Source organism: Vidua macroura, chromosome 2, assembly GCF_024509145.1.
Source record: "Vidua macroura isolate BioBank_ID:100142 chromosome 2, ASM2450914v1, whole genome shotgun sequence".
NCBI lineage: Eukaryota > Metazoa > Chordata > Aves > Passeriformes > Viduidae > Vidua > Vidua macroura.
In genome coordinates, this window is record NC_071572.1 from 117,252,941 (window position 1) to 117,280,391 (window position 27,451).

Consider the following 27,451-nt stretch of genomic DNA (forward strand, 5'->3'; position numbering starts at 1 on the left):
TCCAGTCATGTTCTCTCTGCCTAAGTAAGAGGAGGCATGTTTTTCTGAGCTATCATGCAGCCAACGCTTGTTTTCTTGGAAAAATTGGACTTGGGCTGTGTCACTGGATTCAGAGCCTTGTTTGTCCAAGGCTGGTGGCAAGTTCCCAGTGGAAAAAAGAGACTTAATTCCAAATCTCTTCACATGGTGCCTTCTGTTAAAGGTGCTAGAGGGCTGTGCCAGCTGGTCCGACAAAGATGCAGGAATAGGTCTGCAGGGAATAGAGATTGTACACAGTGAAACTCAGCAAAGGCTTTACATGCACAAGCCTTTCAGGGTGCTTGGTTTGCTCTCCACAACTCCCTGACAGGAGAGTGCAGCCAGGTAGGGATCAGGCTCTGCTCTCAGGTAGCAAGGGACAGGACAAGAGGAAATGGCCCCAAGTCATGCTAGGGGAGGTTTAAGTTGAATATTAGGGAAAAGTCTTCATCAGCCCTGGCACAGCTGCCCAGGGCAATGGTAGAGTCACCATCCCTGGAAATGTGTTCAAATGTTCAAAAAGTGTTTGGATGTGGCACTTGGATACGTGATTTACTGGGTGGACTTGGCAGGGCTGGGTCAACAGTTGGACTTGAGGATCTTAGAGGCCTTTTCCAACCATAACAATTCTGTGGTTTTCATGGATACACCAACAGAAAAGTTCCTTGGTATAGATCACTAAGATTAACATAGAATGGTTTGGGTGGGAAGGGACCTTAAATCCCATCCATTCCCACCCCCTGCCATGGGCAGGGACACCTTCCACTGTCCCAGGGTACTCCAAGCCCTGTCCAGCCTCGCCTTGGGCACTTCCAGGGATCCAGGGGCAGCCACAGCTTCTCTGGGCAGCCTGTGCCAGGGCCTCACCTTCCTTTTGGGAAGAATTTCTTTCCAATATCCAATCTAAACCCACAATTTTTCAGACTATAAAAGAATATTTAAGGAATTGTAATTGTAGGAAAGAACATAGTGTTGAGTGCTTTGCATCACTAACATGTGTTCCCACTGAAAAATGACAGCCAGTAAAATGGTTCCATAGTAAGTCCTGTGGGATTTCTGTGCTGCCTTTTTAGCAGTAGTTCCCAGCCTGTGGCTCACAGGGTCATGGGGCTGCATGGATTGCTTGTCAGAGCTTTGTGAAGTGAAGCTCAGAAGAACAAGCCTTGTCCTAGGAGGATTTCACTCCCTGTCCCTGGGTCCTACCTCCTGGAGGATTGCAAGCAGGAAAAGCTCAAAAGCTGCAATTGCAACCACTTTTAACCAGTTCTGCTTGACTTCTAGGCATCACATTAAAGCCATTTAGAACAGCTACCACTTTGTGTGTTCCTGATCCCGTTTTTAATGATGAACATCATCATTCCCTGTTGGCTCCTGCTGATGTCCCAGTCCAGAGGCTCCTGGTCAGTGCATTTATGGCACCAGGAGCAGCAGGAGGAGGAATCCAGTTTGAAGTCTGGTGCAGGTACAGAATAAAGTCCTATTCTTTGTAGATAGCACAGCAATACTGGTAGAGGTACCTCTGATTTTGAAAAATCTCCAGCTCTGGAATGGATATTTCACAATATTATTTAATAATAGCTCTAAAAACAGGTAAGCTCATCAACATTTGATGATGAGTATCTGCACTTAAAACCTGTGAGCCTTTTTCCCCACCAAGAGTCCTAATTACTCCTTTTTATAACTTAAAAAGTGTGTGTTATTAGTTTGCTTTCTTCCATCTTTTAATCAGCATAACAATCTAAAAGTAGTTCAAATGCTTGACACATCTAAATTTTACTTAATAGAACCCTGAAAGTATAATTTCATTGTCCTGGATTTGCTCTTTTCCCTCATACAAATTACTGAGTATAAGAGAAATAATATAAAGTGTTTTGTAAATTCAAAATGTTTCTTTGGCTACTGAAGCTAATTAGTAATGGAGAGCAGAAGCCATGAAGACAAATAGCTTATAAAAGGATAATAATCTGTTCATTCTGCAGTAAACAAGTCAGGCTTTTTAAAATTTGCAAAGTCACACAAGAATTACTATGGGTTGTTCGTAAGATACAGCACCAAAATTTGTTTTAGGATGAAGCTGAAGCCAAGTAATGCACTAAGAAAAGGTTTAGAGTAATTTTTTACACTCACAGTCTGGTACCTCAAATCTGTTCTGCAAGAGAGGTATTTTCATTTATTAATGAGAAGTAAGAGCAGAGAATATTTGGTGCCAGATCCTTCTCTTGTTTTTCTTTGGGATGCCAGTTTTTAGTGGAGTTCCAGCTTGTTGACTTGTTAGGACTAGTGCAAGTATATATTTGTAACATCATCTGCTTAAGCACTTAATGATTCTTTTCTTCAGTGGAAATACATTTATTTTTCTCCCTTAGCTGGGGAGGCTAATTAGGCTTTGAAGACACTCAGAGCTGATTTCTGTGCAGTTTGAGAGAAATGTTGATGGTGGTTTTTTGTGTCCTGCCAGGTATTATTACCCAAATGTCAGAGACCAGCTGGTTGCCAAAGGGGCCTTGCCTTTGTCACGGCTCTGTGCCATGGTGACTCTGCAGCACCGCGAAGAAATAGGGATCCAAACTTTTAATCTTCCCTTGGTCCCCCGGGCTGACTCCTCAGAGGAATTTCATCTGCGGTCTTCAGGTGAGCAAGGCTTGTGGGCTTTCCCTTCATGTGGAAAAGCCAGGCTCAGCTGAGGAAACCTCTGGGCAGCACAACAGTGTTTGATGGTGTGTTAGCAAAGGACAAAGGAAATAGACTCAAATTGTGCCAGGGAGGTTTAGGTTGGATATTAGGGAAAATATCTTCCCCCAAAGGGCTGTCCAGTCCTGGCACAGGCTGCCCAGGCCCTGGTGGAATCCCCATCCTTGGCAGGATTTAACAGCTGTGTGGATGTGGCACTTGGGGATGTGGGAGAGTGGTGGTCTTTGCAGTGCTGGAGTGCTGGAGGAATGGTTGGACTCCATGATTTTATGGATCTTTTCTAGCCAAACCAGTTCTGATTCTGTGTAAAATTCTGTCAAAATAAAGTCTGTTTGCCTCCAGGGCAAATAAAAATATGGATTTGTGTTGGCAATTGAAACCAACCAGTAGTGGTTTTCCTCCCAGTTTTCACTAACATCATAATGAGTAAAAAAAATCAGTGATTAAACATGGGAAACTCAAACTCTCAAAAAGTTCAGTCGGTCCCCAGGTTTGCTGTGCTGGGGGATGGCCACAGGAGGGCGCCACTGCCGAGCTTGCTGTGCTGGGGGCTGGCCACAGGAGGGCGCCACTGCCGAGCTTGCTGTGCTGGGGGTGGCCACAGGAGGGCGACACTGAGGCCCCCAGGTTTGCTGTGCTGGGGGTGGCCACAGGAGGGCGCCACTGCCGAGCTTGCTGTGCTGGGGGGTGGCCACAGGAGGGCGCCACTGCCGAGCTTGCTGTGCTGGGGGGTGGCCACAGGAGGGCGACACTGAGGCCCCCAGGTTTGCTGTGCTGGGGGGTGGCCACAGGAGGGCGCCACTGCCGAGCTTGCTGTGCTGGGGGGTGGCCACAGGAGGGCGACACTGAGGCCCCCAGGTTTGCTGTGCTGAGGGGTGGCCACAGGAGGGCGCCACTGCGGCCGGCGGTGGCGCTGGCAGGATGCGATCCCGGAGTTTCCCTCTGTTCCCCCCGGATCCGGCTGTTCCCCCTGGATCCATCTGTTCCCCGCTGGGTCTGGCTGCTCCCCCCTGGATCCATCTGTTCCCCCTGGATCCATCTGTTCCCCACTGGGTCCGGCTGTTCTCCCTGGGTCCAGCTGTAACCCCTGGCTGAAGCAAAGCCTCTTGCACCTCCAATCCCAGTGGATTAGTGGAGTTATTTTTTTAGAAAAATACTCATTAATAGAGTAAGCTTTGTGTTAATAAGTATAGCTAAACATTGAGTCTGTTGGATGTACTTGCACTAAGGGCTGAGCATTTCTTTCCTTCCTTTCTTTCATTTAATCCAGGTTTGCTCGATGTGAGTGTGAGGTACCAGCGATCCATGAAAACAGCAGCTGGAATAACTGCTCAAGCTGTGTCACTTTCTGTACGAATACACAGGGCAGCTGGTTTGCAGGCAGCAGCCAGGTAAAGCCTAAATCAAAAAGGACAACTTTTCACTTAAAACAGCTTTATCTGGAGGCAGCAGACTGAGGCATGAGTTTAGATCAAATTCTTAGTGGCCAATTTTCCATCTGCAGAGACCAAGATTCAAAGTGGATCCTGCTCCAAAGTGAAAATAGCTTCATAAAAGACCATCAGCAGTTATTCTGGTCCCTGAAGCTGCAGTACAGGGTGGTAGCATTTGTTCTGCAGAAGGATGCAGGTTGGAAGGATGTGTTTTCCTACATTTCCACATTTTTTTGCACCAAAGTCTGATACAAAAATGGGCTGACATAAGATGGTGCCTATTTTGGCATTGGATCCTGGTGCTGCTGATGCTATTTAAAAACTAGCTGAGGTTGTTTTCTTGAATTTCACTGTGAAAACCTCAATGAGCTGACTAGGAAATGAAACATGTTCCTTTCCACCTTAAGGCTTCTGCTGCCAGTGTGTGGTATCAGCTGGACATAGTTCCAGAATACGTGACTTTCCAGAGTCAGGAAAGGGCTAGAATAGAGGGAGTCAGTTCCACAAGAGAAGGATGGCTCCTGTCATTCCAGAGCCTTTCTCAGTGTTGCTGTGAGACCCTGGTCCATCTTAATTCAAGCAGACCCTGGAAGGTGAGGATCACTGTTGTGTGGTGCTTGGAGAAAACAAGGGAATGGAGTGACCTCAGACCCCTCATCCTTCAGGTGTATGACCTGAGTAATGCCTGGCTCTGGTTTACTTGTAAATTATTCCATTTGCTAATTTCACCTCCCTTTGCTGGTCAGTTCTGGTGTGTAAAAATAATTTGGCTTGGCCTTTGGCTTCTTTCTGGAGCAGGTTCTGTGGGAAGTTATTCTGCAGTACAGTGTATCCATAAAGGTGCTGAGTACTTTCTCAAGCACAGATAAGAGCACAGCCACCAGTGATGAACTCCTCTCCCCATTTCATGTCTGTTCCTAGTATGTTCAGATGGAAAGAAAAGGTGAAAATGCAGCCAGAACACACATGCATTTTGACTCGGAACGTTCGCTGTTAGTCCCATCTTTCCACCTCTGTTTTAAGCATGTTGGTTCCTAGATTCCTGATGCATTATCTGCATTCTCTTCCTTCTTTCCTTTTCTTTTGTTTTCCCACGTGGAATGAAGAGCTGTGGCACAGAAGAACCCCTCTGTCCAGTACTATGCTGGGGTGGGAGTGAACACCTACGTGTGCGTGCTCCCGTCCTTCCTGCCCCGGGCGCAGACGCGCAGCACACGAGCCGTGCCCTGCTCCTTCTGCCCCGAGTTTGAGCAGCACCTGCAGTTCCTCTGTCATCTCGTCACTCAGAAAAGCAGTGGAGAAGCCTCTTCTCTGGGGGAGCTCTTGCACTCTGCCAGTATTTTTTTCTCCATCTACCATCAGAGCACCAAGTCAGGTAAGGACAGTGGGCGATTGCAAGGATTGAATGCAGGTGCAGAAGTCCCCTTAATTTTAGTGTAGGGAAAAAATACTCATAGAATAATGGAATCGTTTGGGTTGGGACTTGCAAAAACCATCCTGCAATGAGCAAGACCACCTTCCAGCAGGTCACGTTGCTCAGAGCCCTGTGCAGGGACCTCTGCAGTTGCTAATAGATGTAATTATCTAAGTTGTCTTTGGGGGAGATTGTTCCCCTTGTGCAAAGAGTTTTTGACACTCCCAGTGATGAAGATTTCCTCTTACCAGCTGTCCTCCAGTCAATCACTTCTAAACCTTACGTACCAGTGGGGTGTATTTACAAAATTATCTCTTTTCCAGCCACTGACAAATTGGCTGACAGAACATCCAGAGATTATCTTCTTGGGACAGTCACGATTCCAACCAGAGACCTGCTGACAAGAAGATCAGGTAACACAGCAGTGCTATGCTGCTGGCATTCTGTGTAAATGCTATTGTAATGCCTTAAAATTATTTCCATTCCTGTTTTGGGGGGGTTGTCTTGGTTTTGGGGAGAGTTTCTGGGTTTTTTTAGACCAAACTTCTTTCAGATGTTCCCCATGTGTTCAGTAAAAATCCTGTATTAAGAAAGTCACATAAAGGTTATTGTTTGAAAATCTGTTTTCAGGGTGTAGGATGTTTAGTGGCTGAATGAATATTCTGGGGCTACTATGAAGAAATTTATATTCATGTCAGCTGAAACCAGCACCTAAAATCCTTAGGACTTTACTCAGTGCTGTTTATTTTCTAGATAGAAAGTCCGAAAAGGATGTCAAGTCCACGAGTTGCAATGTTTAGTGCAGGACCAGTGACTGCTTTTCAGATGTCAAAGCTGGAAATAAAAGTCTTAGATAATTAGAAAGTAGTAGGATTAAGTCTTTTTTTTTTTTTTTAACTATGTATGAAATCTCAGTGGTCTTTTTGGGTCCCTTCCATTTCAGAATATTCTGTGACATTTCTGTGAAGAAATTATTCACATATCTGTCCACTAATGATTTCCTCTATCTAGTATTAGTTTGGGATTATTAAACCTTGTAATAATTATGTTTTTATTATTGCCTTGGTTATTTCTGCTTTAATTTCAGTGAAGTTCTCATTTTCTCCAGCCCAAAATTTTGAGGTTGTTTTTAATGGGAAGAGAGTAGGAAAGAAATGAGAATACATAATTTTATAATTGGATATCCCAGGGATACAGTTACTTTGTAAAATGGGTGTTGTTAATGAAATGAAAATCCTTTGGGATCAGAACTGCTGCTGAGGTTTTTAGAAGGCCAGTAACTTGCTGCTCTTTCAGTTTAGAAATTATTTAATACAATTCCAAACAAGAAACAAACCCTTGGTGTTCTGGTCCCTGATTGATGGCCAGGGAGGTGACCGTTCTTCAGGGACATTTTTGGAAAGCTGGGACAGGTCTAACAGGATCTTTCCTCCCGCAGGGATTTCAGGCTGGTACCCCGTGACCCTCTCTGAAGAGCCGACGCCTCCGCGCCGCGCAAACGCCGTGCAGGCCGTTGTGGGAGGGCTGGAACTCTCTGTTGCCTTTGCCCGTCAGGGCGACAGGGAGCGTGTTTTGGAGGCTGCCAGGCTCCTGGGCTGGAGCGGCGAGGAGCTCCAGGAGGACAGCGAGGGCGGGAGCAGTGACTGGGAGCAGAGTGCCGGCCCGGTGGCCGTCACCATCTCCACGCCGAGGGTGTGGCTGCCGCTGCGCTGCGTGCTGCTGGCCGGCCAGACACACCTGCCCAAAAGCACCTACTGCTACCTCAGGTACAAGCTGTACAACCAGGAGGCCACCTGGACGTGGCTCAAGCAGCCCAAACTGAGTGACGACGCAGAGAACGTTACGGTGAGCTTCAGGAAACCCAGCAAGGTGACTCTCCGAAGGAGCCAGGGGCTGCTCTGGTTCTTCAGAGAGGAGAAGTTAGAAATCCAGGTGTGGTGGGCATATGGCAAGGAACATGAGGTGGAAAGACCCCTTGACACAGATCGTCTTATTGGATCTGCCTACGTCGACCTGGCAGCGTTAGCAGAGAGATCAAGGAGAACACTGAGTGTTAGTGGTGAGTGCCTAAAACACCAGGGTCACATTTCATTCCTCTTGTTGGCAGTTTAACGTGGTTCCTTCTCTAGTCGCTTCAAACAAAGTGTTCACAGCTTTGTTTTGTCCTGCACAGAATCCCAGGGTGGTGGGGTTGGAATGCATCTCTGGAGATCACCCAGTGCCACCCCCTGCTCAGGCAGGGTCACCTGCCTGGCTGGCACAGGAACGTGTCTACGTGGGTTTGGGATGTCTCCAGAGCTGGAGACTCCAGGCCCTCCCTGGGCAGCTGCTCCAGGGCTCTGCCCCCTCCATGGAAAGAAGTTCTTCCTCACACTGAGGTGGAACTTGTGTTTTAGTTTATGGCTTCTGTCATCTACATGGTACTCATCAGTTTTGTGAACTGATAGGCTCTTCTTTTAGATGCACTCAGGAATGGGAGAAAGAACAAGAGTTAAAACAAATTTTTATGCAGGGTATATTTTGTATTCTCCATATATGTATATAAAATTATGCTGAGTCATTGTTCCAGGGCTTTCAGGAAGTTGATGTGCTTTAATCTGAGTTACTGGGGAAAATGAAGCTCTACCAAATTTGGGGGGTTGGTTGTGGTTTTTAATGTTTCCAAGCTTGTATTTTGGATAGTAACTCACATAGAAATTACACTGAAAATCAAAATTTGTTCTGCTGGGCTTATGTGAGATCTCTGCAGCAATGAACTGTAGCAGCTGTTCTCCAGGCTCCTGCTTTTCCTTTGGCTCAGTTCCTGGTTGTTTGTAATTCTCCTGCAGGCGTTTATCCATTGTTCAGATGCAATGCTGCAGACCTGGCGGGAGCCGCTGTGCGTGTTCACGTCAGCCTCGCTCCCTCTCCCACTCCCACTGCCCTGCCCAGACTTCCCTGTGCCGAGGAGTGCAGCAACAGTGAGGATGAAGGCACAGGGGGAAGCCCTGCTCTGAGCCAGCAGGGCTCTGACAAACAGCAAGTGGATATTGCAGGTTCAGGGATCACCAACGGTGAACCACAGGAAGAGGACGTGATGTTTCTGGAAAACACAGTTCCTGTCAACATCCTTGTGGAAAGAGCAATGCATCTAAGTTTAAAAGGTAACATCTCGCACACACACCCTTTCTTTTCTTTCTTTCTTGCCTTTCTTTTTTCCTTCTTTGTTTTCTGTTTCTTTGTTTTCTTCTGAGATCTGTTCCTGCTCCAGCACAGTGAATGGCAGAGACGGAGTTTGAACTTGGCTTTGTGGTGTCGCAGCCCCAATCACTTTGTACAGGGAGTACAAAGTACAGGGAAAGCAGGAGGCTGATCTACACAGCCTATCTTCATGAATGAACTCCAAAAGATAAATAACTTGATGTTACCTGTTAGAGGTGACAGCTGAATTCTGAAATTAAGCACTGTCTGAATAGCTAAACTCCCAAGTTAAGCACTGAATTAATAACTAAACCACAAGATGCCCCTATCTCACAGACTCCTACAAATTAGCACATAATAAATTTGTAAAGCTGGCTCACTGTACTCAGCTTTTCTTGCCCTGATAACACAGCTAAGAGTCAAATGCAAGCCATGATTTAAGGGTATGTAATTCTAAAAGATTCTGAGCCCTGCAGATGGATTTTTATAATCATTCTAGAATATTCTGGAATTCATAGTCTTTGGAAAATTGATGCAATTCTATTTGTTATTGCAAAGTTTTTTATGCTGTAAATGTTTCTTTTGAGTATTGCAGAAATGTTTAAATATTTCTGTCTTGCAGCATGGAGAGTAGCTCAAGCACTGGAATAGGGTCCTCAGGACCTGGATTGTTCTTAGTTTTACTTCTGATTTCTTAGATGATCTTGGGCAAATGGTTTTTCTGTTTCTGCCTTGAAGAGTCCATTTTCTGCTCTGTGAAAGGTTTATGTAATATTTTCTTCCATTGCAAATATAACATGCTATGAGCTCCACCAGTGAAAAGGAGTGTTTTCTAGATGCTGGATTTCTTTGCCAGCTGTGTGGTCTTAATTGCTGAACTGCCTTCAGATTTCGTTGTTGTTGTTGTTATTAATTAAAAAATCTGTATTTAATTCTGTATAATTTCAGGAAGTCCCTTGACAGAACGTGAAGTAGCAGCCCCCAGCAGCTGTGTGTCATTTGCTGTTGCTGGTGCAGATGCTCCAGTGACCACTCCAGTGATAGGAAATACAGACTCACCAGTATGGGACTTCCAGCAGCAAGCAAGGTGAGAGATGGGGATTCACACAGATCTGACAGCCAGGCCAGGTGGGAAAAGGACGTATGGTTTGGGGATTTTTAGCTCAGACCTGGATATCTGAACTTAAATTTAAAAAGATTAACTGACTGCTTCAAGGAACCTCAGCAGACCAAGTCATACATGGCAGTATTCAGGAATTAACCTGTGTGATCCAATCTTGTGTCTCCTCCAGTGTTTCTAACATCTGAATCCCTTCAAACAACTTAAAAACTGTTCTACATTTAACATTTCATTTTTACATTTTTTTTTATCTCCAGCAATGAACTTCAAACATGACAGCTTTGACCCATAACCCCAGTGCTTTGCTGTCACTGTGTTATTGAGTCATGAAATAAACTGTATTTCTGTTCCTTCACGGTTTCTTTGTCCTATCTTTTAAATGTACAGCAAGAGTGAGGAGAGGGAAATTCTTCTTGAATAAGCAGAAGCCCAAACTATGTAGAGATGTGTTATGCTTTGAGGCTCAGTAATTTTGGGGTTTGTTTTGTTCCTGCCCCCATCAGTACAGAAAGAAACTGGTTTGTCTGGGTAGATAAAGTGGCATTGAAACCTCAGAAGCATTTTACTGTTTTTTTCTGCTTTGCATAAAATGTTATGGTTTTTGTTCCTAACAGGTTATCCAAAGAGCTTCTCCTGGATCCACAGCAAACCTTGGTCTTCAAAGTGTGGCATAAAGCAGGTAAAGTCTGTGGTGCAGTATTAAGAGGAGTGTGTTTTCTGCATCCCCTTCCTTAGGTTTCTTGTATTTCATGCAAGGAAAATAAATTCTGTCAAGTGAATAGGAGAGTAGAATTGTAATGCCATCTTTTGCCTTGCACAAGAAGAATGCTAGAGATAAATACCTATTGATTTCCTGGTCCTTAGCATCCTCCTTTTCCCATTAATCATCTTACAAGATTTGGTTCATCCTTATTCTCTCAGATTTTATTTTGATGGTGCTTTAGAGGTTGGGTTTTCCTGGTGAAGGAAATTCTTAACTGCTTCCTTCACGTGCTGTTTGTTGTTGCTGCAGTTGGTTGAAGTCTGGCTGGCCAGTTGTAGCCAAACACTTTTATTTCTTTCTTTTTACATACTGAAATTCAGCTGCCTGCTTTTTGCTTCAAAAATAAACTTCCTGTGTGTCCAGAGTACTGTGTGTGCACAGTGGTTCTCCTGCCCATCCCTCTGGGCTGGGATTTCACTGCCCTGGGCTTTCACTGTTCTGCAGGGACATTTTTAGCAGAACGTAACCAAGGTAATCCAAATGATATCCCTCTGTTGGACAGGATTGTTCTGGACCTCGGGCCAACTTCCAAGCCATAATTCAAGGGCTGTGTTTTAGCATCCCTGAAAATGATTCATATCAATGTATGTGTGCTTTGTGTCCTTCCTCCCCAGAGGCGGAGCGAGTGATAGGATTTGCATCCGTGGACCTTTCTCCTCTGCTCTCTGGCTTCCAGCTGGTGTGTGGGTGGTACAACATCACAGACTTCAGCGGGCAGTGCCGAGGGCAGATCAAAGTGGCCGTGTCCCCTCTCCAGAATGTAACTCATCTCAAGGAAGAAAGGCAGGCCAGGGCCCGAAGCCAGCCGGAAAGTTCTTCTGTATGTCCTTCCATTTCCTCCCCTCTCACACCTAACTGGATTGCTAATAATCAGCACTCTGGGTTCCTGAGCACATTCACCACCAATTCACAGCACTGTCGTGGACCAGTCTGCCTAAATGCACCAAAATCACCTAATTCCTTAGGAATTCTGCTCCAGGTTTCCATACCAATGCTAGTTACACCACCTCAACCAAGTCATGAGCATCCCCATTGGCTTCACTCTGTGGTTGCTTCATGGTTGTGTGGGATTTTTTTTTAGGAGAATATTCTGTGCATTTGGATGTCTGGGAGCATGGCATAGTTCTGTTTGCTGCTTTGGGTGACAGCTGGTGCTCAAAAACAGACAGTAGGTTCAACTTTTCATTGGTTAGGAAGCATCTAATTTGGCAGGAATCTGTTTTTCTGCGATATTTGCCATTTTTTCTGGGTTTTTCTTTATTCTCTAGACTTCCCAGATATGCTCAGGTGTGTTATAGACATGTAATGCAGCCTTTATCCTACTTTCCATCACTTTAGTCTCTGATAGCATGGAGGGAGTTAACAAAAGTGTCTGAAATTAAAGTGCTGTGAAACAGTACCTTGGCTCAGTGCTTGGGAAATCATTTGAAAATTTAAAGCTATTTAGAAAGCCTGAGGTTTTGTTAGATCAGCAGGATAATACCTTAATTTCTCTTATTTTCTTATTGTGAAAGACTCATGTACAGTGTTCCTTTTTCCTTTTCATCCTAGGTGAAGGTCAGCTTTCCAGCATGTCCTAGTAATTCTGCAAACTTGTCCAAGCAGATGTTGAATTCCTTGTCAAAGGAAGTCAGCGTTCCTGCTCGAGAGCAGTAAGTCCACAGGTTGACAACCTTTTTGGTTATTTTCAGGTCTCAGAAATACCTCTCTAAAGCCAATTGACCCTACTGGGAAAATGGTACACCCTGTCCAATTGTATCCACTGTGTTTGGGCTTAAAAATTCCCTTTCCCAGTGAGAGAGAGGTGCAGGAGGTAGCAATCCTGGGGAAGGTTCCTTTTGGCACAGCCCAGGTGTTCTTTTCCTTGTCATTGATACTTCCTGATTTGTTTCATTTTCACCCTGGTAAATAAGGATTTAAACGGTGCCATGGTTAAAGTTGGCAGGTACTTTTGCCAGGCCCTGAAAAGAATGAGGGTTGTGTCTGTATTTGGTTTTATTTTTAGTAAGTGTAAATTAGAATAGAGTATTCCTGATGCATCCCCTGTATTTTGCCTTAATTTCTGTCTGTGGCCAGTGAATGACAGCTGGTGAAACGCTGTAGTATTGCATATTACAGGAGTAGGACTGTCAGATATCCTGCAGTAATTCCTGCTTTCTGTACCTACAAATGAGTGAGAGTATTTTAGTTTATTTAGCCTACAGAGGTGATCCTCTTCCCATATGTGTCTTTGAAGTTTAGAGGGACTGTGGGCTACCACTATGGGATCTGAACAACCTGGGAGCTGTCAGCAGGCATGGAAAGCTCCCTACCAGCCCCACTATTAGCCTGACTTTGGTATAAGTCTGATACAGTAAATGACATTCCTGTGCACGTTTGGAAGAACTGGTTTCATCCATCAGTGGCTCTTTGGTGGATTTCAAGACATCGGCCGTTCTTAGTTGGCAGACTTCACACAGTTAGAGGTCCCAGCCTGGTTTTTGGTATTAAAAACCAAAACAGTGACGGGGCTGTTTTTAGCAGGGTTAGCCCCCCCGGCACGCAGACGCCTCGGCACCAGGAGCACATGCAGAACGTGCGCAGGTTCCACGAGTCCCTGCAGCAGGCGGACGGGAACGCGCGCCGCGCAGCCAGGCCGGACCCGGCACCGCCGTCCTCGCGCGCTGCGCTGCTCGCCGCCCTCAGGTAAAGCGCGGCTCCGGCCAGCAGGGCAGGCCAGGCCTAGGCTAGCAGGGAAGGGCTTGGGCGTGAGGGATCCGTTTCTGAGGAAATGGAAGTGAACGAGCGCGATAAGAGATGCCGGCGTCATTTACGGCGGGTTGAGGCGTGGCTGGAAAGTCGGGACTGGATGGGGAGCTCCACAGCAGGACTGAGGTGCTGTAGCAGGGTGGTGAGCTGTTGAAGGGGAACAGCAGCAGCAGTGTTTCCAGAGGGAGGGAATGCTTGGATTCTGCTTGGATTGCTGCCAGTTGGATTTCTGGAGGGAATGCTTGGATTTCTCCATCCTGGTGCTGCTGTCTCAGAACAGGTGCTATGGAGCCAATAGTCCCTTCAGCTGACTTCCACAGGTACAAGGACAAGCCTGTGAGCACTTCTGGGGTGCACGGAGCAGTGTATCCTCTCCCATCAGGATGTTTTTTTCTTGCTAGAAGCACTGTTCTCTTGACTAGATTCTAGGTTTAAATGAGGTATAAATTTAGAAGAATAGTATTTATTATCTGTAGGAATACAGGAATGAAAGAGACTTCCTGAGGTGTTTCATCCCTTCCTGTGCTACCACAAGCAATGTATCTTAAAATCCCTAGATCTTAAACACATAGAAATCCTTGGATTTTTATCTAGCTCAGCCATAAGTCACATAATATCCTTGGCTTTATGACTTTAATTGGAAGGTCATCTCAAATCAAACTCCTTTGATTAAGTAAGTTTACAACTAGCTCTTTTTTAGCTTCCAGCCCAAGTTTCATAGCCAAGTCAGGATTTGTTCTGGAGTGTTATCCTCTTGCTTAGAGCAACCTCAACACTTGCCTACTGATCTGCTTTTCAATAAAAACCTTTCATCTTTTTTTTTGCATATTTGCATGATGTTGACTGGAATGATTCAACTTAAAGCCCAACTGCCACAGGCTTATTTTCCCCCCTCTGACCAAATTTCTGACCACTGCTTGCAGAAAAAACTTGAGCGAGCTGGATGAGGTTCAAAGATACTTCAGTGAGAAGCTGACCAGGTCTTTTCCCGACTTCAGCACGTCCAAATCAAGCCGTGAGGAGTGGGAGAGTGACCATCAGGGCTCGATGAGCAGAGAAGGGCATCCCAAAGGCTGCCATCTTTTGGAAAAATCTAGTCAGTTGGTGTCTCAGGTCAGCAGCCTAATCAATGGTAAGTTGTTGCTGTGAGTAGCAAAATGACAAGGAAATCAAATTCCTGCTGGTGCTTTTAAAATAACTTACCAGAGTAGAGAATAAACTGGAGCCCAGAGCTACAGTTGCTGCCAGTTGGAAAGTTATTCTGTGCTTTTTTTGCCCATGGCTTCCTACAGGAAAGCAGCATTTCCAAGAGATGAAGGGCACATCCCTTTTATGCCAGAATTTGCCATTCTTCTGCCACTTTGATCTTCTATTTTTTCCTGTTTTTTATTCTCCAAGGTTTTGCTCTTTTTATGTCCTTTCTCATCCTTAGCAATTGTTTTTACTGCTTTTTTACATGCCTTCCACTACAATCTGTTCCAGACTCTTCCTTCTCTGTTTCCAAATGTCTCCCACCATTCCCTTGGTGCAGGACTTGCCTCAAAATAGTTGGTCACTTTACCTAATACTGGTGAACTCAGTTCTCAGAGGATGCAGGCAATGAATCGGCTCTGCTCACTGGGAAGCAAAATAAGTGATTGTGGGTTTTTAAAGAATTTGTAAAATTTCCCATTTATTTCATCCTTAATGCTTCTGGTTTTTTCCTTAGCATTTCTGTTCTTCTGGCCTTGTCAGTGGGAAGCAGAGCAGAACATGCTCACATCAGCAGCGTTTGCAAAGCTGTGCGTGTTTAGTTCCCAACCATCCTTACATCTAGGACTTTCTGCCAAAAACCCAAATAAATCAGATTTAAGCTAAATTGTTGCTCCATGCATTTACTGATGCTCTTTTTTGTTAACCAGACTTGCAGACCATAACTAAAAATAGCAAGGAAGCCTCTAACGAGCATCAGGACAGCAGCAGGAAGCTGGGTGCTGTGGATGTACCCAGCTGGAGGGAGGAAGGAGCCAGACCTGGAGTTCCTGGAGGCCGGCTGGAGCCAGAGGCGCGCGGCGTTCCGGGTGACACGCAGCAGCCGCGCAGCGCTGGCAGGTCTGTCTTTGAGAGACACATGCTGCACCAGCTTCTAGGCCCCATTGTCCCTGAAGACGAGCCTCCAGTGGGTTGTATCCAGGAAAACAGAGGTGCTTTTGCCATCCAGCCACACAGTGAAGAAGAGTACGAAGAAGATGTGATAGAACCACGAGCTCTCAATGAGATAACGACCGCGACAGACATGACGAGCCCCTGGTCCAGCGTGCTCTCCGAAACAGGGCAGGGGGCTGAGCAGCATCCTCTGGAGCCCAGGCCTGAAGATCAGCACTCCACAGATGTAGGTTGTTTCCAAAGAGGGAACAGCAGCACCTTGTCCAGCATGCTGCAAGGGGACAGCCAGAGTGTGCTCAGCGCCCTGAGCCCGCCCAGGAGCCCCCACGCGGGTGGGAGCAGTCCCTGGGGAGCAGCAGGAGACTTCCAGACCTTCAACAGCAGCATGGGAACAGCGGAGAAGGAGCTGCTTCTGCCAGCTATGGGGAGCCTCTGGAACAGAGCACTGAACACTGAACCCATAAAGAAAAGTGTGGAGTTCCATGCAGGCTCCAAGGAACTGCTGCCATCCCCAGGAGACATGGGCTTGACCAGTCAAAAAACCACTGAGAGAGAGGAGGAGGAGGAAAATGCTGAGGCTGTAAATGGAGATCATCAAGGCAAGGAAGGAAGTGGTTCTGATGAGAACTGTGTTCGGAGTGTATCAGCCCAAGCTGGCTCGGAAGGAAATAGTGAGAGCTTCCCTGATGACAGCAATGAAGACCCAGTGGAAGACTCCGAAAACCCCATCAAACAAAAAATTACTTTGTATCCTTTGCATTCGATGACTCTTCTGCTTAGTTAGACTCTACCTGGCCTCAGGACAGAGAAATTTGCTATGCAAAGTTCTTCCCTGGGAAATGAATCCAGAGCTGGTGATCTGGGAAGGTGTTGGAGGACCCCATTACACTGTTTCTCACACACTGTACTGGTGTCTTTCCTGAAACTTGTCGCCAGCAAATTTTGTGATTGGTGAGAGTCACTTCATTTTGGGTACTTCCGACATGTCTTGTTGCATTTTCTCTCCATGTTATTTTTCCCCATGTGTCAGAGCTTTTGTGTTTCTCATGTATTAAAAGAAACATGCTTTACTTTGCTTTTAAAACACTTCCTAATATTTCTTGCACAAATTACAAATCTTGGATTAAGTGTTGGACTCTTTGCAGGATGAATTCTCTGCAAATTTGTGAGGTGGTGTTTTAAAGCGAGTTGGTGTCCCATGCTCTGTGAGCCCAGGAAAGAGAACCAAGTGTTCAGAACAATGGAATGTTGATTAAAACAAATGAAATTTACTGTCTGGGACCTGTTAACAGCTGAGGCTTTTTCCACATCTGGACCTCTGTGCAACACAGCCAAAGGTTGTTCCTAAACAGTTCTGCTCAGGTCTGATCCTGTTGTTGTTCCCAACTTCTTCCTTCCACCCGAGGAGATGGAAGCCTCCATGAGACTGCTCTGCACTTCTTTTCATCCTTCCACATCTCCAAAAGTAAGTATGAGATGTCTTTTCCTTTATTGTCCGGCTTTGTCCATTCCTTAAAGCAGGAACAAAGCTTCTCCTTCCTTTGCCTGCCAGCACTTAGCTTAGATGTGATGGCTTCCAACAGTGTCGGGGGAATCTTCCTGACACCTCTTCTCTCCATGAGGATGGTTTTAAACATCCCTGGCCACGTTGTCTGTGATCCTTAGGCCTTTATATCAGCCAGTTGTTCAGCATGCTCAGAAAATGCTGCTCCATCAGGGTCAGTGGAAGTGGCAGGTTCTCACTTTGCACTTCCCTGTGCTCTCATGTGAGGTGACACGCTGAGTTCTGAGGAGTTCTGACTTGGAATTAGAGCTTCAGTTATCTCTTTTAGATCAGGATGAAATGGGGGAGTTTGCAGCAGGAGGGGGTTCCTGGAGAGTTGTCTTGTGATGGTTCTGCCACCCAGGCAGTAGTAGAATGACTTGAGATTGTTCCTCCTGCACCAAAGCTGTGGATTGCTGAGGTTTTGCCTTTTTTATGTTCATAAGGATTTATTTACTGCAAGAAGTTTGTGGCTCAGTTGTTTCAACATCTACATATTTATCTTCTTTTCAGTTCATAAAGAGAGGGGTTATAAAAAAGAGAGAGAGTGACTTTTTACACAGGCATATTAGTGATGGGATAAGGGGAAACAGTTTTAAACTAAAAGAGGGGAGATTTGGATTGGATATTGGGAAGAAATTTTTCCCTGTGAGGGTGGGCAGGCCCTGACACAGGGTGCCCAGAGGAGCTGTGGCTGCTCCGTCCCTGGAAATGTTCCAGGACAAGTTGGATGGGGCTTGCAGCAGCCTGGGACAGTGGAAGTTGTCCCTGCCTGTGGCAGGGGTTGAAATGAGATAAGCTTTAAGGTCCTTTCCCACCCAAATCATTCTGGAATTCCATGGTCCTTCTCCAGCCCCAGCTCTGCTATGGATGTTGATGTGGATCTGGGTGTGCAGCCACTGGGCTGTTTGTTTGCTACTCCCAGATAAGGTGATGCCTTTGTTCCTCTCCATATGACCTATGAAACAAACACTTCAAGGGACATTTATATCACTGGGAACAGCTTGCCTGATGAATCAAAACAGACTCAGACAGGCTCTAACAGCTCTGAAGTCGTAGAAACCTCTGGTTTAACACTAATACCAGCTTTACTTGAATCCCCTCTCTGCAGCTCTGAGCTGAGTGGCTGGAACTACAGCCCAGTAAATTATTACTGATTAGGCAAATGTTAGCAAGGCACTATTTGGATATTTTGATCTTAAAGCACTTAATTTGAGGATTAGCTGGCACTAATTCTTTGCTGCAGCACTTGTAGGATGTGCTGAGACAGGATTTTGCCTTGTTCATCACATTCTCTCTGTGAAGAACCAGTTTTTCACTGCTGCCAATACATAGAGGTCAGAAAAAGTGCTTCCTCATAGTTTTGTTTTTAATTGGCCTTTGGAATATCAGCTTCTAAATCTGGACTTGGTTTGGTTCTGCACAGGTCAGCAAACACCAAGCGTGACAGCAAGGCTGAAATCCCAGCTGTCCTCTGGACATCCCCAGAGCCCTCTCTCACTTGGCAGCTGGCAAACCTCTCTCCTGGCCTTCCTAGTGCTCCTGCCACCTCTCCCTGGCTTGTCTGACTCCCTGCTTTCCCCATCTTCCTGGAATGACAAAGCAGTGGTGAGGTGTGGAGCTGGGCACTCACAGCAAAGGAGCTGGCAGCCTTGGAGACAAAAATGTTGTCTCAGCTCTTGCTGTGAGAACATGGAGCCCTGATGAGGTGCTGCAGCAGGTCAGGCTCAGCGTGGATGCTGTGACCACCTTCCAGGGATCAGGGTTTTGTAGAGCCTCTCAAAATCTGTTTGTTTTTTACTTCTTTTTTTTCCATTATATCAAACTAGCGCTTCCCATTCTTGAGGTCCTTCCCGGCTCTTGTCTTCCACACTGCTCTGTCCCCTGCTCTGAGTGGGGGTTAGAGGATAAGTTTGAAAAATCAGAGTGTTAATAAACTTTTCCATAAAATGCGAGAATCCCAGAATGGTTTGGGTGGTAAAGTACCTCAAAGATCCTTTTGTTGCACCCCCTGCCATGGGCAGGGACACCTTCCACCATCCCAGGGTGGTCTAAGCTCTGTCCAGACTGGCCCTGGACACTTCCAGGGATCCAGGGGCTGCCACAGCTTCTCTGGGCACCCTGTGCCAGGGCCTCTCCTCCCTCACAGGGAAGAATTTCTTCCCAGTATCCCGTCAAACCCTGCCTTCTGGCAGTGGGAAGCCATTCCCCCTTGTTCTGGCACTCCAGGCCCTTGGCTAAAGTCCCTCTCCAAATGCAGTGATACTTTTTTCCCCCTCACCTCTAGGAATATTCCAACAGGATAAGAAACTTACATGGAAACCAGTTTTACTCAGAATTATTTATATTTGTGTATACATAGACTTTCCTTCAGTGTAAGTTAGAAATAACACACCCTTGGGCAGATTGACAATAGCAGGCACTGTATGTTCCAAAAATGCCAAAGGCAGCAACTGCCATAACATCCTTTCTTGGTTGTGCTGTTTCCTCCTGATCTGCTGGATCTGCCTGATTTCCTGCCTGGAAAGCAGGAGCAGGTGCAAGGGCACTGCCAGGGCAGGTTGTAGCCTGTTAACACAGATCTGTTCACCCTCCATCCCAGTGCACAAACAAAACTGCTGGCAAACCTGCTGAGCCACAGTGCTGAAACATCCTCTGCCTCCAGGCTGGAATTCTTTGACCTTGGAAGAGGCCGTGCCCCCCACCACGAGCTATAACGTGCTCATGAATCTGCTGTAGTCCAGCCCCTGGCACACAGGCAGTGAGTAATCCTTGGCTGGTTTCAGTGTCGCTGCCATTCCTGTTAAAGGGAGAATGCAGCGTGATCCTCGGTGCACGAGTCCCCTTTCCTCTTCCATCTTCCCCATGGAACACGTGTGCGTCCTGGCTGAGCACCAGACACTTGGAGCCTGAGACAGAGAGGGAGAAACCTGGGCTGGGCACCCTGAGCCTGTTCTGGGGTGAGGAGTGGTGTAAACACGACACTTCAGATGCGTGCTCTGGAAACTATGCAGGAGGATCAAACTGGCAGTCAGAAACTGCCTGTGAGATGGATCAAAGGAGGTTTGATGTCCAAAAAAGAGCAAGGGGGCCAGGAGCAGGTGAGAGAGCTGGAAGGGGGCTCAGCCTGGAGAAAAGGAGGCTCAGAAGGGACCTTGTGGCTCTGCACAACTCCTGACAGGAGGGGACAGCTGGGGGGGGGTCAGGCTCTGCTCCCAGGGAACAGGGACAGTCAAGCTGTTCAACCAGAGGAGGTTTAGGTTGGATATTAGGGAGAATTCCTTCCCCCAGAAGGTTGTCCAGGGCAGCAGTGAGCCCCCATCCCTGGAGGGATTTAAAGCTGTGTGAATGGGGCACCTGGGGACTTGTGGCACTTGGGATAGTGGTGGCCTTGACAGTGCTGAGGGAACAGCTCCATGATTTATGTGTCTTCTCCAACCTCAGTAATTCCATGATTCTGTGATTCTGGTCATCTGTCTGAGCTGGGAGTGTTAATGGTGCTTTTAAACCTCGCTCATTTTGAGTCACACCTGTAAATGTAAAACAGCAGCAAGAACTGGTGTTAAACCTTTCCCACAGCTGGAAGTTCATCTTTAGAAAGGTGGTCAGGATAGATACACACATCTTAACACCACTTCATCCTGCACATTGGGCAGTGGTAGGAAGATGGGAGGAGGTGTATTTTAGCTGCTGATCTCTGAAAAAGCATGCCAGTGGTGTGTTTTCCAAGCACACCTGGTTTCCTGACTGTGGGAGCAAACAGACTGCTCTCCTTCACCTCGATGACATCAAATAGCATCAGGCACCTGCTCTTGTGTTGTGGCTCTGGAGAACAGAGCATTCTAGGGGTATTAGATGTTAGGAAGGAATTAATGACTGTGAGGGTGGAGAGACCCTGGCACAGGGTGCCCAGAGCAGCTGTGGCTGCCCCTGGATCCCTGGAAGTGTCCAAGGCCAGGTTGGACACTGGGGCTTGGAGCAACCTGGGCTAGTGGAATGTGTCCCTGCCCATGGCAGGGGCGGCACTGGGTGGGCTCTAAGGTCCTTTCCCACCCAAACCATTCTGGGATTCTGTTCCTTACATTGAAAAAGGGAGGTGCTGGCTCTCCATCCCTGACTGTGCAGGACCTGTGGCATATGGGAAAGGGGAGCTGTGGGAGGCAGGAAAGGCAGTTTCATGCACTTTTCAAATAGGGTAGGTCAGCAGACTGGGGGAATTTCCTAGAAAGATGCTTTCAGATGCTGTGCAGAACTCAGGGATCAACACAGAGCCTGGTCACTGCCCCTCTCCAGCCACTCCTGACCTTTTGGCTATTTCTTGGACAGCCCTGTCCAAGGGAGGTGCTTTGCCCACCAAGCAGCTCTTTCTGCTGGTTTTTAACCTTCTGCTGTGGCCAGGTCTGCATTTAATCTCTCTTGGCTCCTTGTATTTTGGTTTAGGAAATTAATCCTGGAGAATTGTTAAGAAGAAAGAAGAGCAAAGCAAAGATTCTCCTAATTATCCCTGTCTATTATTTTGGTGCAATAAGAACAGGAAGTGTTTTAAAGTATTTTACCTACAGGCTGTAATGCACAGGTTACCAAACACAAGGACTCACTTATTCCTGAAAAAGCCATTTCCCTCTCCAAACAGTGCATCTCAGAGTGCACCAAAACAGGATCCTGGTGCTGTTTCTCTTGGGAGGGAGCTGGGCACCTCAGGAGACCTTTCCTGAGGCTCAGAGAAGCAGCCCAGTGATGTGGGTGAAAGGCCAGACTGGCGGATCAGTTTTCCAAAACACCTTCCTGGCCCCCCAGCTTCCTCCCTTAAAGGCTCCCAGGACAGGATGGCTTTTCTCAGTGCTTCACAGGCACAGCCCAGCTCTAAACCAGCTGGGGAGAAATGTGTTTCTTTGTATGCTGAAATTACTCATCTTCTGGTGCTGCTGGAACATCAGGGACAAAGCCAGGCTGCTGGGAGGCTGCTGGCAAAGCACAGAGGAGATGACACTGGTTAAACCAGGGCTTTTCCTCTCATGGCCTGCTGCCTTGGGGTCCCTGCAGGCAGCTGAGCCTGGCCTATCCCATTTATCATGGACTCACAGTGATGGTTTGGTTTGGGAGGGACCTTAAAGCTTATCCAGCCCCATGCCCTGCCATGGCTTCCAGTAGCTCAGGTTGCTCCAAGCCCCATCCAGCCTGGTCTTGGGCACTTCCAGAGATCCAGGGGCAGCCACAGCTTCTCTGGGCACCCTGTGCCAGGGCCTCACCACCTTCCCAGGGAAGAATTTCTTCCCAATATCTAATCTAAATCTCCCCTCTTTTAGTTGCCCTGCCTTGTCCTGTTAGCAGGCTTAAAATTTGTTGTTGACAGAGCTTTGCCTCTCCCCTGTGAGATTTGGTCTTCAGGGTTCTGGAAATTATAAAGTAAAATAATAATGGAAAGCCAAAATGCAGTCAGGTCCCAGTGACTACACCACTGTCATTCCTTTGGCTTCATACAGGGAGACTTTGGCTGGGGATTGGCACCAGGAAGTTCAGAGGTCACACAGAAGAGCCCTATTCCAGGGTTCAGATCGTTCTCTTTCTCACTGGGGTGTTTTTTTCTGTATCCAACTTGTCACCCTCTGCACAACCCTGTGGTTTGCCACGACATGAAACCAAGAGCTCTCACACCTGCTCCCTTCTCTCCCCAGAGCAGGAGTGGAGCAGTGCCCGGAGGAATCCCCTACCGAAGAGCAAATCGTCCCAGGCCCAGCCCCGAGCTCTCGGAAGAGGAAGCCCAAAGAATCGCCAGGATCTTCTCTGCTCAGCTCTCCAAGAAGGAATAGTGTTGGCCAGAGACCCTCCACAGCAGAGCTTCCTAAGCCAGGGCCGGATGCATTGGCAAAAGCGGGGCCCCCCAGTAAAGGGGAGGTGGAAGCCACAGCTTTCAGGCCCTGGTTTTAATTTTCCTAATTGGCTAGTTAATTGAAGTCCTCTGTTTAGAAGGGCTTAAAGCCTGTGGTCACCCACAGGGAGCTGCATCTTGTGGGGGCAGGTCCCCAGTGAGATGCACCCGTGTGGGTAATCCATGACCTGTTATCTGCTCTCCAAGTAGCCCAGTTTTAGGATTTATTCCTGTGAAATGGCCCTTTCAAAAATAGTTGGTGGGCAACACAATTCTCTGCTTCCACAGGTGCCCAAAGTGCTTGTGTGAGCACAGGCCAAGGGCACCGTAAAATCTGGTGGGTGTACAAAAGAGGGTGACTAGAAAGATGAGACTTTTATATTTATATTTAAATTATTTTTGTACACCTTTCAGAGAATAGACTTTGATGCCAGCAGAGCTCAGTTATTTTTTTACTGCTCTCTCCAGTGTTTCAATAAAATTCCCCTGGTTTCTTGTCAGCCTGTGCAAAGTGTCCCTGTGCCAGGGAAGGAGCCTTTCCTCAACAGTAAATGGGAGTCTCTCCCACATGAGCTTCCAAGTCAGAGAAATGCTGCTGGAAGCTGGGGTGGCCAGGAGCACGTGGAAAGATCGTGGCTTTGCCAAGGAGTTAAGTATCACCGTGCAGCACAGCCCCACGTGGGCTAAGTCGCTTCCAATCTGAGCTGCTTTTCAAACCGTGTGTGGAATTCAGGATTTAAGCAGCCAAAGGATCAGCATCCCTTTTTTCTCCCACTTTTGCATGGTTGTTTTTCCCAGGGGACACCCTGAATGCGTCAGTCACTGATGGCACAACTTGCCCTGTGATTGTGGCCCCTTTCCCTGCCCTTGCTGGGTCGGGATGGAAGGTAAAGGCACCCAGTGTCCCCTAGCAGGACAGGAGTGACGTGCAGGCTGCTTTCTCCTGGTGGCATCCCCAAAAAAAACTCGGGCAGGATGCCAGCTGGGCTGGGATCACTGTCTCAGAGGAGGTCACAGCAGTGACCGCTGAGCTGTATCTTGGGCATGAGGTAAACAGCGTCTTCCTTTTGGGTCTAGGTCAGCCGTGGAGCCGGGCAGGAAAACAAGGCAGGAGCCAGCTGGAGAGGGGTGTCAGTGCCAGGCAGCTTTTGTCTGGAGCCCGAGGGATGGAGCAAAGCTGGCTCCAGGGTGTCAGGACCAAAGTCCTCCCTGTGCATGGCGAACTCAGGTATGCGTGCCGAGGCTCGCAGCACATCCTGAGGGACCCTTCTGCGAGTGGGGCTAACGAGCACCAAGGGTTAAACACAGAGTTTTTCAAAAATGGAGGAAAAGGGGCCTTTCTTCGCTCCCCCTTGGCCTCCAGCCTGATGTCCTGAGCCCAGTCCCTCCTGGCAGCCTCAGCCCCAGTGCGTGGCTCTGAAGGGTGTCGGGTTTGATGGTGGATTTCGCTCCAAGGTGCTCACCTGGCCCCAGCTCCACCTGATCTTGGGAAACACGTCCCACCATGCAGAGGCAATCCTGCTGGGAGCTCAGCAGCTGTCTGGAATGGACTGTGGCCCGTGCTCTGTGTCGGGCAACGGGATCCAACCCGTCCTGCACAAAGAGCTCAGTGCTGCACTGCCTCCAAATCACTTTTGAAGCTTTGGGGTGAGGGTTTTCTGCATCTCGTCCTTCCCAGAGTGGTTTTAGGGTAAAACCTCGACATTCCTCCCCTGTCCAATGCAGGGGGTCTGGGCAGGACCCCCTCCCATGCCTGAGCCCCGGGAGGGGGGCAGAGGGCTGGAACAGCCACCTCAATCGGGTGCCAGGTGACCCAGTCCCAGCAACTGAAATGCCACCGGGGGAACACTGTTTTCCTGTCACCCGATCCCTGGCTGCTGGAATGTCGTCCTGGGCGCTATATAAGGGCGGAGCCAGGGAGACGGCTCTCAGAGCACTGTCTGTGCAAGGCAGGAGCTGGAACACTGTGCCGAGGTCCCTACGGTGAGGCCACGGAGGGACATGGCTCCGGGCACGTCACTTTGGGGGAGATGATCCCACCCAGCAACCCCTGTTATGGCTGGGGTGGGATAGGGAAGGGTGGGCATTGGCGAGTCCATGCTGGGCAAGCTCCATGCCTCAGTTTCCCTGCAACAGGAGAGACAGGGCAGGATATGGTTTTTGGGATTGACCAAAGCCACCAAGAGCCACCATGGCATATCATCACCTCCGTCGCCGAACGGGACACCCACGGGAAGCCCCGTCCTGATGCACCCTGCTGGCTCCCCCACAAACCCCTCCTCTCCTTCCAGCCCCTCTGCCACCATGGTGGGTCTGAAGCCCCCCGAGGTGCCCCCGACGGCCGCCATGAAGTTCGTCAGCGCGGGGATGGCCGGCTGCATCGCTGACCTGTGCACCTTCCCCCTGGACACCGCCAAAGTGCGGCTGCAGGTACGGTCCCCAAAACCCCGTGGGCAGAGGGAGCACCTGGTGATGTGACGTGGGACTCTCCACGCCTCCTCTGCCGCAGAGCTGGTGGCACCTGGGGAGGAGCAGGAGGTGGGATGATACAGTTGGCACCCCACAGATCCAGGGCGAGGTGAGGATCCCCCGGACCATCAGCTCCGTGGAGTACCGGGGTGTTTTGGGCACGCTGAGCACCATGGTGAGGACGGAGGGAGCCCGCAGCCTCTACAGCGGGCTGGCAGCCGGGCTGCAGCGCCAGATGAGCTTCGCCTCCATCCGCATCGGGCTGTACGACTCCGTGAAGCAGCTCTACACCCCCAAGGGTGCTGAGAGTGAGTGTCCAGGCAGCCCGGACTTCCCTGCGCGCCCCCTTCCTGATGCACAGCCCTGTCCCTGGGGGAAACTCACCCTGGGGGGCACAACCCCCTGAGATCACCCTCTGTGAGGCTCCACGGGCCACTCACCCTGGGGTCCCTGCAGGGCTGGGGGGCCCCGCAGGGCCAGGAGTCCCAATTCCTGCCCTCTCCAGACACAGGCATGGCCACGCGACTCCTGGCTGGCTGCACCACGGGGGCTGTGGCCGTGGCCTGCGCCCAGCCCACCGACGTGGTCAAGGTCCGGTTCCAGGCCAGCGGGGCCCTGTCGGACAGTGCCCGCCGGTACAGCGGCACTGTGGATGCCTATCGCACCATCGCCAGGGAGGAGGGGGTCCGCGGGCTCTGGAGAGGTAGGCGAGGGCAGGGATGGGCGCGGGAAAGGGATTCGGTGGGAACCGAAACGGAAATGGCGATGAGGAAGGGAAGAAGGGTGGGGACAAGGATGGGGGCAGCAGGGCTGGGGCACCTGCCCAGGATGCTGCCGGAGGGGCTGTGAGCTGCAGTCCCAATGCCACCACCCTCCTGCGCAGGGACGCTGCCCAACATCGCCCGCAACGCCATCATCAACTGCGGGGAGCTCGTCACCTACGACCTCCTCAAGGACGCGCTGCTGCGGGCACAGCTCATGACAGGTGAGGACGGCGCGGGGGGACACGGCCAGGTGCCATCCCTGTCCCCGCAGCATCCAACCCCCGGCTCTTCCCCACCTTTAGACAACATCCCATGCCACTTCGTGGCCGCCTTTGGCGCCGGGTTCTGTGCCACAGTGGTGGCATCGCCGGTGGATGTGGTGAAGACGCGCTACATGAACGCCAGCCCCGGGCAGTACCGCAACGCCCTGAGCTGCCTCCTGGCCCTGCTCATGCAGGAGGGCCCCGCCGGCCTCTACAAGGGGTGAGTTAAGCACCCGCAAACTCGCTGCGATGACCGCAGGGACCCGCGGCACAGAGCCCCAAATACCCCAACCCCCGCGCGGGGCTTTGGGGATGGGGACGTCCCCGGCACGTCCCCTTCAGCACTGCTTTTGCCGGCACAGCTTCGTCCCGTCCTTCCTGCGGCTGGGATCCTGGAACGTGGTGATGTTTGTGTCGTACGAGCAGCTGCAGCGCACCATGGTGCTGGCACGGCCGGCCCTGGCCTGAGCCCCTCGGCGCCTCTCGCTGGCCCAGCGAGGCTCAGCATCAATTATATTAATTGCCGGAGCGCCGGGGAGCAGGGAAGCCACACGCTCGGGGAGGGACCGGAGAGACGGAAGGAGAAAGGATGCTGTTTGAGGAGAAACTTGGGAGAACAGAGAAGAGTTTTGAGGGACGAAGGAAAAAATGTTTTTTGGCTTTCCAGCCGGGAAGAACAGCGCTTTCCCAAGGGCAGTGGTGTGGGCAGGCGGGACCAAACTGATGGCCAGGGAATTCCCGTTATTCCTTACTGGCGCTTCCAATAAACCGCCCCTATGGGGTCTGATCACAGCGTGGCTCCGGGTTTCTTTACTTTTTTGGGGTGTTCAGGGTCATTGTCCCAGCTCTACATGTGACACCAGTCAAGCTGACATTCTCTATCATTTCTGGTGCACTGAACAACTTCCCATTGATCTCGAATTGTTCAGGTCTGTCACAATCACAAACAGCAGCTCCACCTCTGCCCTGCCAAGGCAGCAGATCCTTGACCCACCCCAGCCTCTCTAAAGCCTCAAATGGTCCCTTTTTAG

At 49.0% G+C, this 27,451-nt stretch overlaps 2 protein-coding genes across 7 annotated transcripts in view; both read left to right on the top strand.

Moving 5' to 3' along the window:
• The window catches only part of C2CD3 (C2 domain containing 3 centriole elongation regulator), a 37,667-nt gene extending 14,243 nt beyond the window's left edge, over positions 1-23,424 (top strand). Inside the window, exons 17-32 of one of the 2 annotated variants that reach the window (XM_053970505.1) lie at positions 1,300-1,480; positions 2,477-2,649; positions 3,980-4,100; positions 5,249-5,517; positions 5,880-5,969; positions 6,995-7,615; positions 8,385-8,699; positions 9,685-9,823; positions 10,471-10,535; positions 11,234-11,439; positions 12,171-12,271; positions 13,143-13,304; positions 14,291-14,499; positions 15,269-16,259; positions 16,875-16,977; positions 22,736-23,424. In XM_053970505.1, the coding sequence (XP_053826480.1) occupies positions 1,300-1,480; positions 2,477-2,649; positions 3,980-4,100; positions 5,249-5,517; positions 5,880-5,969; positions 6,995-7,615; positions 8,385-8,699; positions 9,685-9,823; positions 10,471-10,535; positions 11,234-11,439; positions 12,171-12,271; positions 13,143-13,304; positions 14,291-14,499; positions 15,269-16,259; positions 16,875-16,977; positions 22,736-23,008 (4,019 nt within the window). In that variant the 3' untranslated portion in view covers positions 23,009-23,424. Of the gene's footprint in view, positions 1-1,299; positions 1,481-2,476; positions 2,650-3,979; positions 4,101-5,248; positions 5,518-5,879; positions 5,970-6,994; positions 7,616-8,384; positions 8,700-9,684; positions 9,824-10,470; positions 10,536-11,233; positions 11,440-12,170; positions 12,272-13,139; positions 13,305-14,290; positions 14,500-15,268; positions 16,260-16,874; positions 16,978-22,735 lie in introns of both variants that reach the window. The other variant, XM_053970506.1, reaches the window with a different exon arrangement.
• Positions 23,425-23,519: 95 nt separating this feature from the next.
• On the top strand, positions 23,520-27,212 carry UCP3 (uncoupling protein 3). 5 transcript variants are annotated; one of them, XM_053970534.1, is made up of 8 exons: positions 23,520-23,572; positions 24,002-24,152; positions 25,216-25,354; positions 25,434-25,701; positions 25,899-26,096; positions 26,277-26,378; positions 26,460-26,640; positions 26,783-27,212. In XM_053970534.1, exons 2-8 carry the CDS (start codon positions 24,091-24,093, stop codon positions 26,886-26,888), a joined length of 1,056 nt encoding a protein of 351 aa, XP_053826509.1. In that variant the 5' UTR covers positions 23,520-23,572; positions 24,002-24,090; the 3' UTR covers positions 26,889-27,212. The 5 variants fall into 5 exon arrangements, with proteins under 5 accessions (XP_053826509.1, XP_053826506.1, XP_053826508.1 ...); XM_053970531.1 differs by having other exon boundaries at positions 23,523-23,811; XM_053970533.1 differs by having other exon boundaries at positions 23,523-23,811; positions 25,491-25,701.
• The last annotated feature ends 239 nt before the right edge of the window (positions 27,213-27,451 follow it).